We start from the raw sequence: 15766 nt of genomic DNA, 5'->3' as shown, positions 1-15766 counted from the left end.
GGCTGAAGCCACCGCTCCAGTGCCCGGTTCTTCGGCTGCTCGACGCAAATAACGGTCAGGGACACTCTCTTCTAGACCTCAGCTCGTTGCGTGAAGCCCCACAGCTTACGTGGGGCCGTTCCACCCTTCCAAACGTGTGGCTGCTAACAATTACCTGCTAAAAACCAGCGTCTCCCCTTCGCCAACGAGTTCAAGCACAAGGCTGGGATATGGAAAGTGTAAGTTTAAACGCAGCTCTTAGTTTAAAAGATGGAAAGTTCAAATGCAGCTGACATAACCTAAGACCTCACATGTCGAGGCATTCGGCATTGCTTACAGGAAGGTCTCCGAGTGAAGCAGCCAAATAATGCCCTCGATGTTTTAACCAAGGTTATAAGCGCTATTGAATGCCCACAGATAAGCCACAAAGGTGTCTTTGTGATTTTTTTATTAATAAATACCTTAACAGCACCAACGACACTTGAACAATCCTGCAATGCTGTGCACAGCAGCTTGCTTGGGGACTGCAAGGAGATGTGTCTGTTTCCATTATCTTTTTGTCCTTTCAATACCAAACGTCCTAGGTTCAGGACATAAGAGGAAAATACTCATTTTAACCTAGTACCCTCTTCTGGTTTCAAGGTAATTCAGCAAGTGTACAGGAGTGCTACAATTTAAAACCAGATTGCTGTGCTTCCTTTTAAAAGGTCTCTTTGCATATACATATGCACACGTTGAAAGTAAGAGGTTTGGCCACCTTAAAGTTTCCATGTATCTGAAAGTATCCTAACACTAACGTTCTGACAACGAAAACTGGAAAAAAGTGTATTCCTATACATCAGAGTTCTGTACATTAATAAGCATTTATACAAATATAATCCACCAAATATTGGCTTCTGAGTACAATTCTGAAACACGGTGATTCATTTGTATTACCTAACCTTCAACAATGCTAGTACTAACAGGAACAATTCAGGTTGCTTTAACACCCACGGAGCACGTTTATTTTACAAGGTGGGTGCAGACTTTTCTCACTATATATGCAGTTTACTTATGAATAAATTAAGTGGTAAAGTGAAGCTTGAACAACATAGTCTGTGGTGTAGTAACATCAGCAACTGCAAGTTCCTGGCCATCCACAAGCCCCAGTTCTGAAACAGAAAAAAGACTTTAAGTACAGCAAACCCATGTGATAAAGCATAAATATGATGAAATGAAGCTGCAAACACTTCGGTAGCTAAACTAATATTCACCTAATTCAAACAGGAAACCAACAGACCCCGTCAGGAAATATATAAAACACTGTTGAAGTGTGTTTAATTTACATCAGCTCAGCTTTGGTGCAATGTTTTTCTCTGCATCTGCCCATGTTTCCCATTGAAGCAAGTCAAAACTCATCCCTGAGCAAGCTGAGAAAGGTGTATTGCACATAAAAGGATAATGAAGGATGTTCTAGTGCATAGCGCAAAATAAAGTTACACGTGCCATTGTGAGGGATAAAACTGACTTTCTGTTTAGAGGAGCACCATGAAAATCTACATGAGACAAGTGCATGATACCTTTTAGTGTCTTGGAAAGATTTGGCCTTGTTCGTTCTTCAATTGAAGCCACTGTCTGAAGAAAAAAAAGTAAAAACAAGTCAAAACATTTCCTTTCAAAGTCAGGAAAGTAAATGTAAATAAATTAATACTATTAAAGATAATTACATATGTTCAGATTACCTGTAAGTAAAGTGTTTTATTTCCCCCATACATAGTTGCTGTGATTGCAGGAGATTTCATTTGCCTACATATAAAACATTTTAAAGAAAAACCAGACAGTCAGGTAAAAATACATGTAGAAATTGCCTTCTTGAAACACTGAACTACAAAAAATTATCAAATAAACCAGAATAGTTGCACACTTACAAGGAAGCATTATTTGTCAAGTAATCCAAGATCTCCTGCAGTTTAGCTGATGGGGAAATCTCTATGTTTTGGGGAAGCTGGCTGCAAGCGGGACAGTTCTCCTGCAACAACGTAGCACAAGAACACATGTATCATTAAATAGTGTTTAAAAAATGCTGCTAGTAAGGTCTCAAAACTATTTGTGTGCTTGTGGGGTTTTATCTTCAGAAATACTAATACTGTTGCAAGTATTAGTGACAAAACCAAATTCCTCATGAGGTCTGTCACTGTTTGACTGGCTCCCAACAGCAGCAAAGTATTTATGAACTACAGATTTCATCTGATATAAACTTCAATACTACAAACTTACAAATCAATGGCTGTCACAATCTCTTTTGGGGAAGATTTGCTTCTGAGTCTTCTTAAGGTTGTTGTATCTTATTTTGTAAACTGTATTTCCCGTATTACAGGGGAAATCTTCAGGATTCACTTTTAATAAAGTCAAGTATTGTTTCTTCTGCAGGTAATACAGCAGGTAGCACATCAGAAAGAGTTGATACACCAATGTTGCACCAACAGACACCACAGAAACAGCTGGCTGAAGAACCTCCCAATACCAGAAGCTACTTTTCCAAATATTAAGAAACTTTGGCTAAACAGGCAAAAATTAAATATGCCATCACAGACTGTACAATAGTTTTTGGTAAACTGATGGGTAGAAGAAAGGATTTAATTATCAGGATACCAAATAAAACATCTGTTGGTCTGAAGGTAAACAGCCCTGCTACTCTGCATGGACAGACCACTACTGTCATCACTCTTAGACCCCAGAACCACAGGAGATTTAGAAGAACAGAAATTCCTACACACTAAAAACAATGCTCTGGAGAAGTAGCAGACAAGTAACATTGTAGTTTCTGCTTTTAGAACTTCGGAAATACAATTATTCAGTGCTAGGGGCAAAGAGATTCAATATTGGGTTTCGGAAATAAGCACAGCTGCCTAAATTCAATAAAAATCAAGGAAACAACCCTGCAAGCCTTTAATGGCACTAACCTTCCTCTCAGCTTCAAATGTGTGTGTGTATAATCCATCCACATCATTAAACACCAAGTAGTTGTTAAGAGGAATGTATGCACTGAAATGACAAATACATTTGGTTTAGTATGTGCCATTATGCTGGAAATCATGTAAGTTATTAACAAGAAATGAAATACCTTGTGGCTATTTTAAAAACTTCAGTGGCACAAACAGCTGCAATGAGGAAAAAACCAAATTTCTTCATTAGTGCACAGAGTAGTACCACAAGTGACAAAAAGTACATCAAGTACAACAATTTGTAAAGAGAAAAATAAACATCTGAAGGTAGCTGGTAGTTCTATGCATTACCATCGATTTAGCGCTAAGCTGATGTACTGTGGGGTTTTTCCCCATTCTCAAATGCTTTTGCTCACTTCCAGAGTCATACACAAGTTTAAAATTTATAGTCATATACAGTTTCTCTATGGAAAGCAGAAATGAGACTGTAAGAATAAATCAAACCCACTAAAAAAGTTCTCAATTCCAAACTGCTGCCTTACAAAACTCGAAAGTGTGTAAAGCAGAAGAGAAATGAGTTTTTGTAGCATACCTGCAATTACTGCATTTGTAGAAGCTACTGCTGGAATTATTCGTTTAACCACCCCTGTAAAAACAAAACATACAGCTTTGTCTTTTCCAAAGAGAGACAACTGAGATATGACTTTTAGCCAGAATAATTACAAAAGGGTGTACCCAAAAGTACTTTAAACTTTCCAGGAGTTTCTGTAACCATAAGGTATGATGGCATGTCGCTCAAGTACTTAAGTGCTGTTTTATTTTAGGAATGGATCAAGCATGTTGCGAAAAAGAAGGTGTTGCGCAAAGAGAACTAATGAACTAATTCTAAAACCAAGTATTCTGTATTTACCACTGAAAAGTAACTTCAAACCCAGTTCTAGTCTTGCTTAACTGGAAAAATGCATGAAGGAAAGGTACTTGAGTTTGGAATTCCTTCTGCAAGAACAGGCTTGCCAAACTGTACTTGCATCTGCAGCCAACTCTTCCTACTGAGCCCATCCAGCCAATGAGACAGGTACACACACTGATACAAAGCAAGATTTCCTATGCACACAAGTTTGTACTCCGGGAACAAGGAGGTTCACTCTTTCTCAGGCCTGCCAAAACACAGCAAATTCCTAAATAGTCTGAAGTTCCTCTGGTTTCTCATTATTGACTTGTATCCCTTTGTACCTGAGAAAACATGCATAAAGCTTTCATCTTTGCCTTCTTTCTTCTATGTACTTTATAACGAAGCTACCTTCAAATGCTGAAAACCATTCTGCCATTTGCATGCACATAATTATATTTCATAACTAGAGTTCACATTTATCTGCACCAAAAAATACTACTAGAGAAGCCAGTATAAACTGCTGCAAAGAAGATGACTATCTGAGATACACTAGGTGGAATCTGAGGAAGATACACAACAATCAGTTTGCCCTTTTTTGATAGAAAGGCACACACTGAGGTTCAAGCGTGGCATTTCAAGCCCAGCGTTTCAAATGTATTCTCAGTACTCCATGTCAACAAACAGAAGTTATTACAAATTCTGGAGACTCTGCATGAGATTCTCCATTTCTTTTCTATTTGGTTAGTGGTTTAAATGTTCAATGAGTGGCAGCATTCGGCACCTGCATGTGAAGAGGCACGCACAGCGGTGAAGAACGGATGCTATAGTCTGTTTATGCCTAAACTGGCATAAAATGTTGTTCTTTCTAAAAGAAGCAATCTCATTCTCCTGTTCCTACTCTTTGACCCAGCAAAAGTTGCCACAGTGTAATGTAAATTGTGGAGCTGCTCCAGGCTAAAAATAAAATGGCAAAAAGAATGTACAGTTTTGTCCCAAGTAAGTTCCTCTGATTCATCACAAATGCCTGAACATCTGATTCATCATAAAAATATTTGTGCTGGTACAGGAAACAAGCTGCTTGTTTCTGTTTTAAGATGTTAAGGGAGGAAAGAACTATTTCTTTCTCAGCAGAGCTGCCAAACTTAGTCATAACAAACACAAAGAATGCCAGTCCAGCCTAATTGCAAATGCCATAAACTCAGTGAAATGCCATATCCTTACCTTGGGTGAGTCTGTATGTAACACCTTTAATGTTAAATTGTGATGCTCTTTCTAAAGACTTCTGGTAAATCCACTGTATATGTTCAGGGTCATCTCCATCCAACGCAACACCTTCTACAGCAGAATTAAAAATTTACAAATAAGTTAGTCATAAGAATTCTTCAGAAATGTTTTTTGTCTAAAAAAAACCCCTACTTCTTTTTTAATTGAGGTTAAAATGAATACCCCATTAACTAATTAAAACTTGATACTTTAATCAAATACCATTTCTACAAACATTTTAAGTTCTAACACACTCTGTACACAAACTATCTAAACTTTGCAGCTTTATAGAGCTCTTGGAGGTTACATTGTGAGTCAGGAAACTCACTGTGCAGTATGACAAACACGTGAACAAATGTGGAACTGGAAAGCGAGTCCAAGAAGAGGAAATCCATCACCAGCTCAGAGGAGCCTTAGACTGAATATAACAATGAGCTACCTAAGGTTAAAAGGTAGGATTGTTCTATTAAAAGTTGCTGTGTATACCTAACTCAAAACAAATTAGTTAAAAAGAGAAATGTCAGTTTAGCACCAGTGCAATACACTAATTACCTCCAAAAGGTCGCTCCTTGGGCCACTGCAATATCCTGACATACTCAATACAATGCTCTGGTAGCCTGGGCATAGACGCAATTGTACACATGGGAAAATTGACCTGGTGTGGGCAGGGGAGGAAAACCAGGAGAAAGTGTGTAATACATTATGTATAGTGTTAGGAAAAGAAACAAGCTAATCAGAGGAATATAAAAAAAGGAAATATCACTGGTTGCAATTACCTGTGGTGGGTAAAGCTCAAGCGTGCATTCAACACAGGCTGTCATACCAGGAATAATCACACGGACATTTCCTTTAAAACCTTCTGTCCCTCCATCGATTAAAGGTATGATGGAACTTGGATCTAGTACACCATCTTCATAGTGTAAAAATGACATCTAATGAATAAAGGATGGGGGAGAGGAGGTTTTGTTGGATTTTGTTTTTCCAAACAATTTGCAAGAAGGAAAACAAAAAAACCCTTGAAAATTTTATTAATAGTACACCACAAGATTGAATGCTTAATGAATAAAGGATGGGGGAGAGGAGGTTTTGTTGGATTTTGTTTTTCCAAACAAAAGAAGGAAAACAAAAAAAACCTTGAAAATTTTATTAACAGTACACCACAAGATTGAATGCTTAATAGACAGTTTATTTTAAGAGTACATAGTGTATAAAACTCTACTTATTTGTCAGCGCACAGGACTTGATCAACCACCTTCAGCCTCCTCCTCCCCTACCCCCTGATAAACGCTGTTATTCCCTTATAGTATGCCAGAACAAATGTCTAATTGGTTTGAAGGATTTGGGGGTGTAATTCTTGGTTTGATGTTTTGTTGGGTTTTTTTTTTTGTTTTGCTTTGAAATACTGGTAAATACTCAAGCCTTCTACTACTGTGTAGCAGCAGAGCTCCAAAAGATGACATTTACAAGTTGCAGCATAATAAGTACTGTTTGGCTAATGAGGAAAAAACCAAATGTTCACAATGAGAGCATCCAGAGCTGTGGAACTTCCCATCTTATGATTTTCAAAAATTGACTGCAGAAGGCCACAACTATGATCTAACTTTGAAACTACCCCTGCAGGGCACTGCACAAATGTTGGCTAATACTCCTCAAGAAAAAGGCAGCTAAGAAAACATGCATTTTATCCTGTTCACAAAAAGACAAAAGAAAACAGAAACAGATAAACTGAAGTTTCAACAGCCCTCATTTCATTTTAATGACACATTCTACAGAAATCTGTTTAATTTTAGTTATCTATACTCAAGCAATAACCAGGCTTTAAAAACACTGAAGACTTTACCAGCATGCCATTTATCCATCTTCTGGCAATTATAGAGTCCAGCCCACAAACAATAATATGAAACTCTAGGGGGAAAAAAACATTATTTAAAGTCCATACTAAATCATACTTCTTAAGAAAAGCAAAATATCTGTCCATAACAGTCCAGAGGAACTGACTGCAGTTTAACTATCTCCCCTAGATTCCCTATGTGACAGATGCATTTAAGTTTTCTCTATTTCATACTTCTACTTCCAGTATACTGTACAAGATTAAAGTAGTTAGCCATCTAACCACCAGGAAAAGCAGGTGGTCAAATTGCAGCAACAACTGCCAGGTTCCCCTAAAGGACCAGCGTGTGTTTCGCTTGGAAACAAATACTACTTACGTCGATAGAAGCTTTCATCCATGTCTTGAATCTTTTTAAAATATCTGAATGTAAGCTCAGTAAAGGAATGTATTTATAAAGTAGATAAGCTTACTGTTTAATATTTGTTAACCTGAAGCCAAAACATTATCTAATTTATTACTATTTCTGTAAAAAAGTAGCATATAAAATTAAGATTGAAAATTCCCTCAGCTGAAGCTGTGGCATCTGAAAAATACAAATGTAAGGGACACAACATAATAGTCACACAGAGGAGAAAGCTCAGTAGGCAAACTATTTAGGAAGCTCAAAACACGTGCTCTCACAAAGTCCTGTATCAGTAACTGCTGCTCCATGTTTATAAACTGTCTCCTACCAGTACATACTCAAAAGACTCTGGTGAATAAGCCTGATAGTTTCGTATTTCAGTGAAAATCTGAACATTGCATTTGAATAAAAAGACTCAATAGAAGGAAACATACCATATAGTTTCTTAAAGCTTAGCCTTCTTTCCCCGTGCATGCTTCCTGTATGCCAATGTCACTGAGAAAGACTTCTCAATCACCAGCTGAATGAATCTGCTCTTTATTGTATGAAAAAGAGAGGATGGCAGCAAAATACTTTAGGTAGTCTTACCACCTACAGAGTTTTCTAGGTTTTCTGAAGGCTTTGGGGCTACTAGTTCTCTACAAAAGGATACGGTACTACAGCGCAGTTGGGAATGCGGTTGTTCAGGAATTCTGCTGCAACTTCTGCTTTTGGTCGCCCAACATCCTTCGGTCTAGGAAAAAACCCAAGCAATTTCAAGTACATTTTTTAGTGGTTTCCATCTTTCCAGACTCTATGCATTGCAATACTGAATTAAGTGACTAATTGTTACTGGAGGACAATTTATTGCTACGGATAATATCACCAAATAGTATAGAATAGTTTGGGTTGGATGGGACCTTCAAGGGCCATCTAGTCTAAACCCCTGCGATGAGCAGGGACATCTTCAACTAAACCAGGTTGCCCTGATCAAGGCATCCCTGTAAAGCATAAGATGTAAGAACCTGAGTTATCTAAATATGTCCATGTAACTATGGCTATCAGCACCAAAAAAAATACAATTTTTCACTTAGTTTGGAAGAAAAGGGCACCAGAAAAATTGATATGTCAATCTGTGTGCATTATTCTTTGGTGTCACGTTTTCATTAGTCATTAGCTGTATCTGAATGGTAAGGGATCTATGTTAACTTTCTTCATGCTCACCACAGATCTCTGAACAAGAAGGAATCATACATAACAGTTAATTATGAATACTAGTGTGATATGAAAGTTCAGTAATCTTTAATGATATCTTGTTCAACCAAAATAATGATCATAGTCACATATTTTGAGTACATTTAAAAAAACAAAAGTTGAACCGTGAAAATATCACTTACCGAAACAGAAACTGTCGGTTCAGATTAGAAACATCTATAGTATCCATGTCAATAACATGGATCTGTCTGAAGCCAGACAATGCCTGTGAAAAGAGAATGTCAACTTCATTTAACAGGAAATGAAATGCTTACGGTGCTCCAGAATTCATTCCATGTGCCAAAACCAACCACCTTTGGAGGTACAAACATATTTGCTCTTCACTCCCTGTGCAGACAGGAATATTGTTGTTCTTTGTTAAAAGAATATTCTTTGTTGGGTTAGTAATGCTGATATTTACACAGACGGAATTAGCAACATTTCAGTGATCAAAGATAATGTTCTATTGAACACAGTATTGCTTTAGCCTACCTTAACATAACACAGGGAAGACAACATAGGCTGACCCATAAGAGGAATTCGTAGTATTTCCTCACAACTGGAGTAAATCAAAAGCATTCATTAGGGGGGAAAAAGTGCAGAATTTGAAGAAATACCGTAAGTACTTCCTTGCTTGTCAGGAATAGAAAAACAAAGTTTAATTCCTCTAAAATTTTAAGGTTTTGAACATTCACTATTTTCACAGGTGGCATAAATAAGTCTGGCATATCCACCCTCAAATCACAGTTCAAGATAAGCCAATGCAAACACATGAAGTTCTTCACTATCAAAGAACATGCTGAACCTCTGGCCGAGGTTCTGCCTGATTCTGTTTGCATGCAGGCCATCACTAGACTGGGCAAGTAACTTTGAAGTAAAGTTATCTTAAAACTGGATTGCAGGTCTGATCTGATAAAAGTAATAATGTCTGTCATACACAAAGAAACAATGAAAATTGTAGCTGAAGTGAAATATATGGTGTAAAACACTGGGTTTAGAGAAAGGAAATGTGTTGTGATGTTCTGAAGTTACTCCAAAAAATTCGAGTCCTGTACCCTACGTTATTTCCTTTAAGACTCAATCTTCTTATATATAAAAACTTTCAGATTTTACATTTTACATTTTTCTAAATAAATAGAGCCACCTCATGCATAATAAGCATTGAAAATGCTGTATTGGGAAACTGATTAAACAAGTGAACAACAGGACTAAAGTCTTTCAGAATAGAAATTAATTCTATAAGAAAAGCAGCAACACTTTCTCTCTGTTATACTGGATATGCTTAGAGCTAAGCAATCATTTTATTTCATTGATAAATGTTGAGATTTTCTTCAATATTATAGAAGCAGACTGGGAGAGCCTGCTAAAAAGAAGAGTGAGCCTGGGGCATCGGAAGAACATACAGACTGGAGTCTTCATAAAACTTAGATTCATTGTCCCAAAGACATGAATACATATGAACAGAATCTAGGTTTGCTTACCACTCTGAAAATGATAAAAATAAATCATTATAGATTAAAACCTTTTTAAAGGGATGGGAACAAAGCAGACTAATGAAGTTCCTTATCCCATACAAATCCTCTGTCTCAACAAGCTATCAAGAGATGGAATTTGTTTTGTCTTGATGAACGCATAAAACAAGAGCTCTGGGCAGAGGTTAAATCCACCAGCATTAAATTCCCAAAGAAAGAAAATTGTCTTGGAGTTGTCAAAGTCTCTTCAAGTAAAATCTTGTTCAACCATTGCAGTAGCAAACCAGCAACCAGAATAAGACCATTCACAAGTGCTAGAACTGTAAAACCCCTAAGTTAATGGATCTGGAATGCCTGGCTTTAAATGATGCTATTGATTTAACAGTCATCTCAACCTTGGAGAAAGTCTGTGCAAATACTGAACTATCAGTACACAAATTCTATAGTAAAGTGCACTAATGCACAACTGTTCGTATAAATTAATGAAAAAAGTTATTTCATGATAAGCTATCCACATATTTCCATGAAACCCATAAGCACAGAAATTATTATTAAATAGAACCACAGAAATGTACAGTATTAGTCTAACCTACCAAATTCACAGTATAGTAACAGTGAAACACTATCATAAATATGAGCGTCTGTGAGGATAAAAACATTTGTACATGGGTAAATATCTGACGCACATGACATGTTTGCATTTTAAATACTTGAAAACTGCTTTTTGAAATGTGTAGTGAGAGAATCCATCATAAAGCAACACCATATTGAGAAAACTAGAAAATACCTTCTGGTAACCTGTACACCAGGGAAATGCTGCAATAATACTTGAAAACTGCTTTTTGAAATGTGTAGTGAGAGAATCCATCATAAAGCAACACCATATTGAGAAAGGGAAGTGCTGCAATATTCCTTCTCTCTTCTTACAGTATTATCTATTCCTCCTTAGCCATTTCCATCAGGATATTGTGTCTTAGTCTGGCTCAATAAAGCTGTCATTATATAGGCTGAATTCAGATGCCCCTCTGGGGGTTAAGGCTCTGAAGACAACCTCCAATTTATTGATCCTGAGGAACTGGAAAACCCAAGAGCCACTTCTCAGGAAAGCCAAGTGGATTCTAGAGACATAGACACAGTAAGTCTGGCTCTACTTATTCCACTACAAAAGAATTTATTTCACTACAAAAGAACTTATTTCACTTTGAAAGAACACAAATAATTCCAGCAACTCAAACATTGCTTTGAATCCAAAGACGTAAAATAAACTAAAATTAAGTTCAACTGTGACTGTTGATACTAGACTTTGTACCAGCACTTTAAAGTATCACTTTTCATCTGAAAAGATACATTTTAACTAGTACCAGGATACTAGGAAGAAAAATAACTGTTACAGCTGAAACCAGGACACGATTGGATCCCAAACACCAAGTCCTTGCATCATTATGAGCCTGATTAGTTGTCAGTTTACTTCATTTTCCCAGATCTGGTAATTAGGGAAAATTATCAACATCGGACCATATCTAAGGCTGCAAGAGAACTTTGTCTACACTTCACAAAGAGCACTGTGTTGTCCCTCATGACAAGGTTTAAGATAGCCAAGCATATAATATAAAACATATTAAGACTATCACCTCCTAAGCTTTCTATCAAGCTGCATTCTTCAAGTTCATTGTCTGTATCATCATGTATTTTATACATTTTGATTAGAACTTAGAGATTTGGTAGCTATATACAACCAAAAATGCCAAATTAACAAAGTAGAAAAGATAATTTCTTCAAGGAAAAAAGATTCTAAGAAGCAAAGGGTGAAAACTGAGTAATTACCAGGTTTTTCAGGAGTTCACATCCTAATCCTCCTGCTCCAATAACCAGTACTTTACATGTGTTCAACAAAAACTCCAGAGCCTGTGGAAAATAGCAAACAAAATATTAATACAATAAATATGAAAAAAGTACAATTTGTCCTTTGCTTCATAACCCTTATAAATGAGTCACTGTATGTTTTCAGTGCCTAATAGAAGTTTCATATAAACCAACTTAGATCAATGAAACAGTTTGGGCTTGCAGGTCTATTTAGATATCAGACTTTAATGTGTTGTTGAGTTCACACAATTTCCATATCCCAGCTTAGAGAAAAGCAAGACCTTTGCTGTATCATTATTCTCTTCATATTAGTTTTGGCCATGAAAAAAAAAAACAAGTTCCACTTTTACTATCATTCATTTAAGGAGATAATATTTTCTTCCACCAAAAATTTTACTGATATATAATACAAAATAAATATGAACAGACAAACAACATTGCTGGCCCAAAAGAACCGAATTTTCAACCATATAACTGCTTTCTGTGGATTGTTCTGCTAGACCCCAGCATCAAAGTAGTGAATAATGGAACAGTACATTAAAAAGGTAACAGTAAAATACATTCAACTGTAAGCTCTGAATCAAAATGTACCAAGAAAGGAAAGCAGAAGAAAGAATTTAAACAGTCTAAATTTTGCTTTTCCCTACTAAACATCTTTCCCAATTCTCTAAGTACTCATGTTAACCTTAATTCTTTAAGTACAAGAAATTCCTTACTGTATATAATAACTTAAAAAGAGAGACAAATGCTGCTATTTCTCATATGGAACTTAAAAGACAGAGCATAATTCATACAGTTATACATTTTTACATATGATGACAGCAAGCTTGTAGTTGACAGTGTACCATTTAGAAACACAAGCTCATGAAGAGAATACAGTAAGTTCTTCAAGAATCATAACTTTCAACTGATTAAAATACAAGCTTTTCATGCACTTTTAGTATTCATACACTGCTGGTGGTCAATTAATGAAACTTTACATTAGTTTGTAACACACACTACAGATTTATTTAAAGTAAGTGTTTCTCACTTGAGTGCCTGGCTCGAAATCAGGATGTGTGAATGGTCCAGATCGCTCGAGAAACTTCCTTACATGGTTCCAGCGACCTTCCCAGTCTCCAGTGTCCCCACACCCACCATCAACAGCCATTCTGCACAGAACACAGTAAATTCAGCTGCAACAATCATAGAGAAAAAGCCACACCGCCAAATGTTTGGGGTTTTTTTTAAATTTATTTAATATAGCTTAAAAATACCTAAATTATTGACCATTCATACAAATGCATCTGCATATTCTTTATGCATGGAAGTTATGCACATGAACATTTGTATGAGTGGATTTTGTTTGTGGAACTAGAAAGCAGTAATACAAATATGCATAGCGGGGAAAACCACAGGCGTGTCAATAAACCCCACTGATTTTGCTTTTACTAGTAAAAGTTGACCTGAAGTGAAAAAAGGGTCTAGCCTTTTTGCTTTTACTTCCCTTATATTTAAAGAGGACACAGAAAAAGAGGTTGTCCCTTTGGATTTTGAAGTTTGGTTTTTCTTTTTACCAGTCAACTCTTGTATTCTTTTTTCGACAGACTTTTGAAGTTCATAAATCATATTTGGAATTATCAGTGTGTAACTGCAATTGTGAGGCACTGAATAAACAACAGTAAAATGCCCCAACATTGTCCTCTGAGTCTTCACAGTTCATTTAAACAAGTGCTAAAAAAATAAGAATCTTGAATGTTCTTCACTGTCAATGAGTACTACGTAATTTAGAACACATCCTTTTCCCAGTCATCTCCGGAGTCTGTCAGTGGTAGCAGCATCACTTGGAAGAGAGGAACAGTTGCAGTCATCCTGTTTCAAATTTTCCAGATAAAATTTTACATCAAATACTCCACTACCCTTTTTTCTGCTTTTGCAGGTCACTTTTAGTAGTACATAACTATAAATTTAAACGTTTAAAGAGACTTATTGTAATAGTTCAGCATTAGCTCTCATAATTTTCTAACATAAGATCATCACCTACATAGAACAAGCTCTTCCCTAATGGAGCACACTTCCCTTTTTAAAAAGGAGCACCACTCAATGTGTATGTACAATTATGTTCTATGTTAATAAAAAAATCAAGCTTGTTACAAAAGAGCTTATGAAGTATGAAAGGTTCTGTCATCACTGATAAGGAACATTATTTGCTCCCTCCTATGATGTGAAGAACACTCAGATCAATGAGTGTTGGGTAATGTTTAGAATTTATTATTACTTCCTGGTGACTCATCTCAAAAGGGAAGTGTAGTAAAAACATCTAGACAACGAGTGCCTTCATCTTCACAGAATTCAGACAATGGACAACACAGTATGTCCAGAGTAACTTTTAACTTACAGGCAATCAATTTTGTGAGAGCTTCAGTAACAGGGAAAACCTCACTGAACCACAGGAATAAATACATCGTAATTTGCGTGGTTTTAATCAGACTGAATTCATTCCTGGTTAACTGTTAGCTTCAGATAACTTACTCAATTAACAGTTGAATAAGATCCACCATATTTATTTGAGCTCATAAGGCTCTTTTGACCTCTGACTTGCACTTTTGCACCTCCTCCAGTTTTCGCAATAATGTGAAAATGCTTCACATAATGGCAGATAGTGTGAATAAATACAATGCTCCCTCTGCTGAACCTGGGCTCATCTGTTTGCAGGATGTACATTAAGCACTGCCTTAAACAAATAAAATGGGTCAATATTACATCACAACAGTTGCTCCTATGGATTATAATTTTTAACTTTTCTGTAAACAAGTGCAGAAGCTGTGCTTGGTGAGGTTAACTTTGTTTATCCTTTTATACTTTGTATAGTTCATAGAAACAGCTATCAAGCAGCAGTACTCCCTTTAGATGTGCATTTTCCTTTGTAAGCGATAAAATGGGAAGATCTAGTTTCATTTTTGTGGTTATAGTACAGTTTGTTTTTTTACAGGGTTGGACATTGTGGAGATCTGAAAAACATCAATAACTCCACCTGAGATTCTATGTTTAACTTCAGAGACAGGTTTTTAAAGTGTTTATTTTGGTGGTTACAGCACTACCAGGTATCTGTTATGAGAGCTTAACAACATTCTTGTTTATTTCATTGAATTACTTTAATTTGAAATGTTTAAAATATCAGAGCACCACAGTGCTTATGTTGTTTTAGACTCAGACTTTTCTTTCCCATCTCCAAAGCTCCATGTTTTTGAGGGACTTGGCATGCACCCCTCCCCATCCAACATGCACAGGGATTTTTGTGACCCTCACCCCGACACACACATGCACTGCCTGTGAGTCCACCACTCAGGCAGGCAGGTCTGCTTTGTGATCTCTGGGAAGAGGGACACAAGCAGATGGAAGGGAACAGTTAAGGGATGGAAGCAGATGAGGTTAAAGATTACTGAGCATTAGTTTTCAAGGCCGTTAAGACAGATGCAAAGAATTTAGGGTTTTAATAAGCAGAGGCAACTGTTCTGTAGCCTGAATTTTTAATTTTCAGCCAAAATTTAGTCACCTGCTTCTAGCCTAGAGGCCCTCCCCAGGTCCCTGACCGGCAATGCAGCTCTTCCCACTCCTGTCACAAAGCTCTTCAGCACACCAGCCTTTACTCATGCCAAGCCTCAAGCCCGCGACTCCCAGCCCCACTCCGGGTGAGCCCCTTGGTCCTCTCCCCAGGAGATTCCTCTTCCCCAGTCCTCGCTATTCAAGCGCCCTTTCGCGTCCCCCTTCCTCACACTGGCCCCTCTAACATCTCTCCTCCGGCTCCTTCCACCCGCGGGGCCCCGGGCCACTCACGCACGGTCGCCCAAGCCAGCGCCTCTCCATCGGGCCCCACAGCCCTGAGCTAACCCGCAGCCTCCTCCCAGCCCACACCTCTCCTACGGG

General features: G+C 37.3%; 1 protein-coding gene across 1 annotated transcript; it reads right to left on the bottom strand.

Moving 5' to 3' along the window:
- Window positions 1-641: 641 nt before the first annotated feature.
- On the bottom strand, window positions 642-13010 carry UBA3 (ubiquitin-like modifier activating enzyme 3). Its single transcript, XM_010014131.1, has 16 exons — window positions 12891-13010; window positions 11822-11902; window positions 8669-8751; window positions 7945-8025; window positions 7266-7309; window positions 6899-6963; window positions 5835-5990; window positions 5611-5713; window positions 5017-5130; window positions 3496-3549; window positions 3083-3119; window positions 2922-3003; window positions 1887-1987; window positions 1701-1764; window positions 1539-1593; window positions 642-1130 (listed from the first exon to the last, which is right to left on the bottom strand). Exons 1-16 carry the CDS (start codon window positions 13008-13010, stop codon window positions 1042-1044), a joined length of 1329 nt encoding a protein of 442 aa, XP_010012433.1. The 3' UTR covers window positions 642-1041.
- Window positions 13011-15766: the final 2756 nt, after the last annotated feature.

The sequence above is a fragment of the Nestor notabilis genome, unplaced genomic scaffold, assembly GCF_000696875.1.
Source record: "Nestor notabilis isolate BGI_N333 unplaced genomic scaffold, ASM69687v1 scaffold2025, whole genome shotgun sequence".
In the NCBI taxonomy this organism is placed as follows: Eukaryota; Metazoa; Chordata; class Aves; order Psittaciformes; family Psittacidae; genus Nestor; species Nestor notabilis.
This window is presented reverse-complemented; position numbering and strand designations above follow the sequence as displayed.

Excerpts from the sequence above, each read along its gene's own strand:
- UBA3 (XM_010014131.1), bottom strand. The coding sequence starts at position 13,010 with ATGGCTGTTGATGGTGGGTGTGGGGACACTGGAGACTGGGAAGGTCGC. Across the intron at positions 5,714-5,834 it reads TTGAGCTTTACCCACCACAG|GTCAATTTTCCCATGTGTAC; the intron begins GTAATTGCAACC and ends TGCCCACACCAG. Across the intron at positions 5,131-5,610 it reads CAAGGAGCGACCTTTTGGAG|AAGGTGTTGCGTTGGATGGA; the intron begins GTAATTAGTGTA and ends ATTCTGCTGTAG.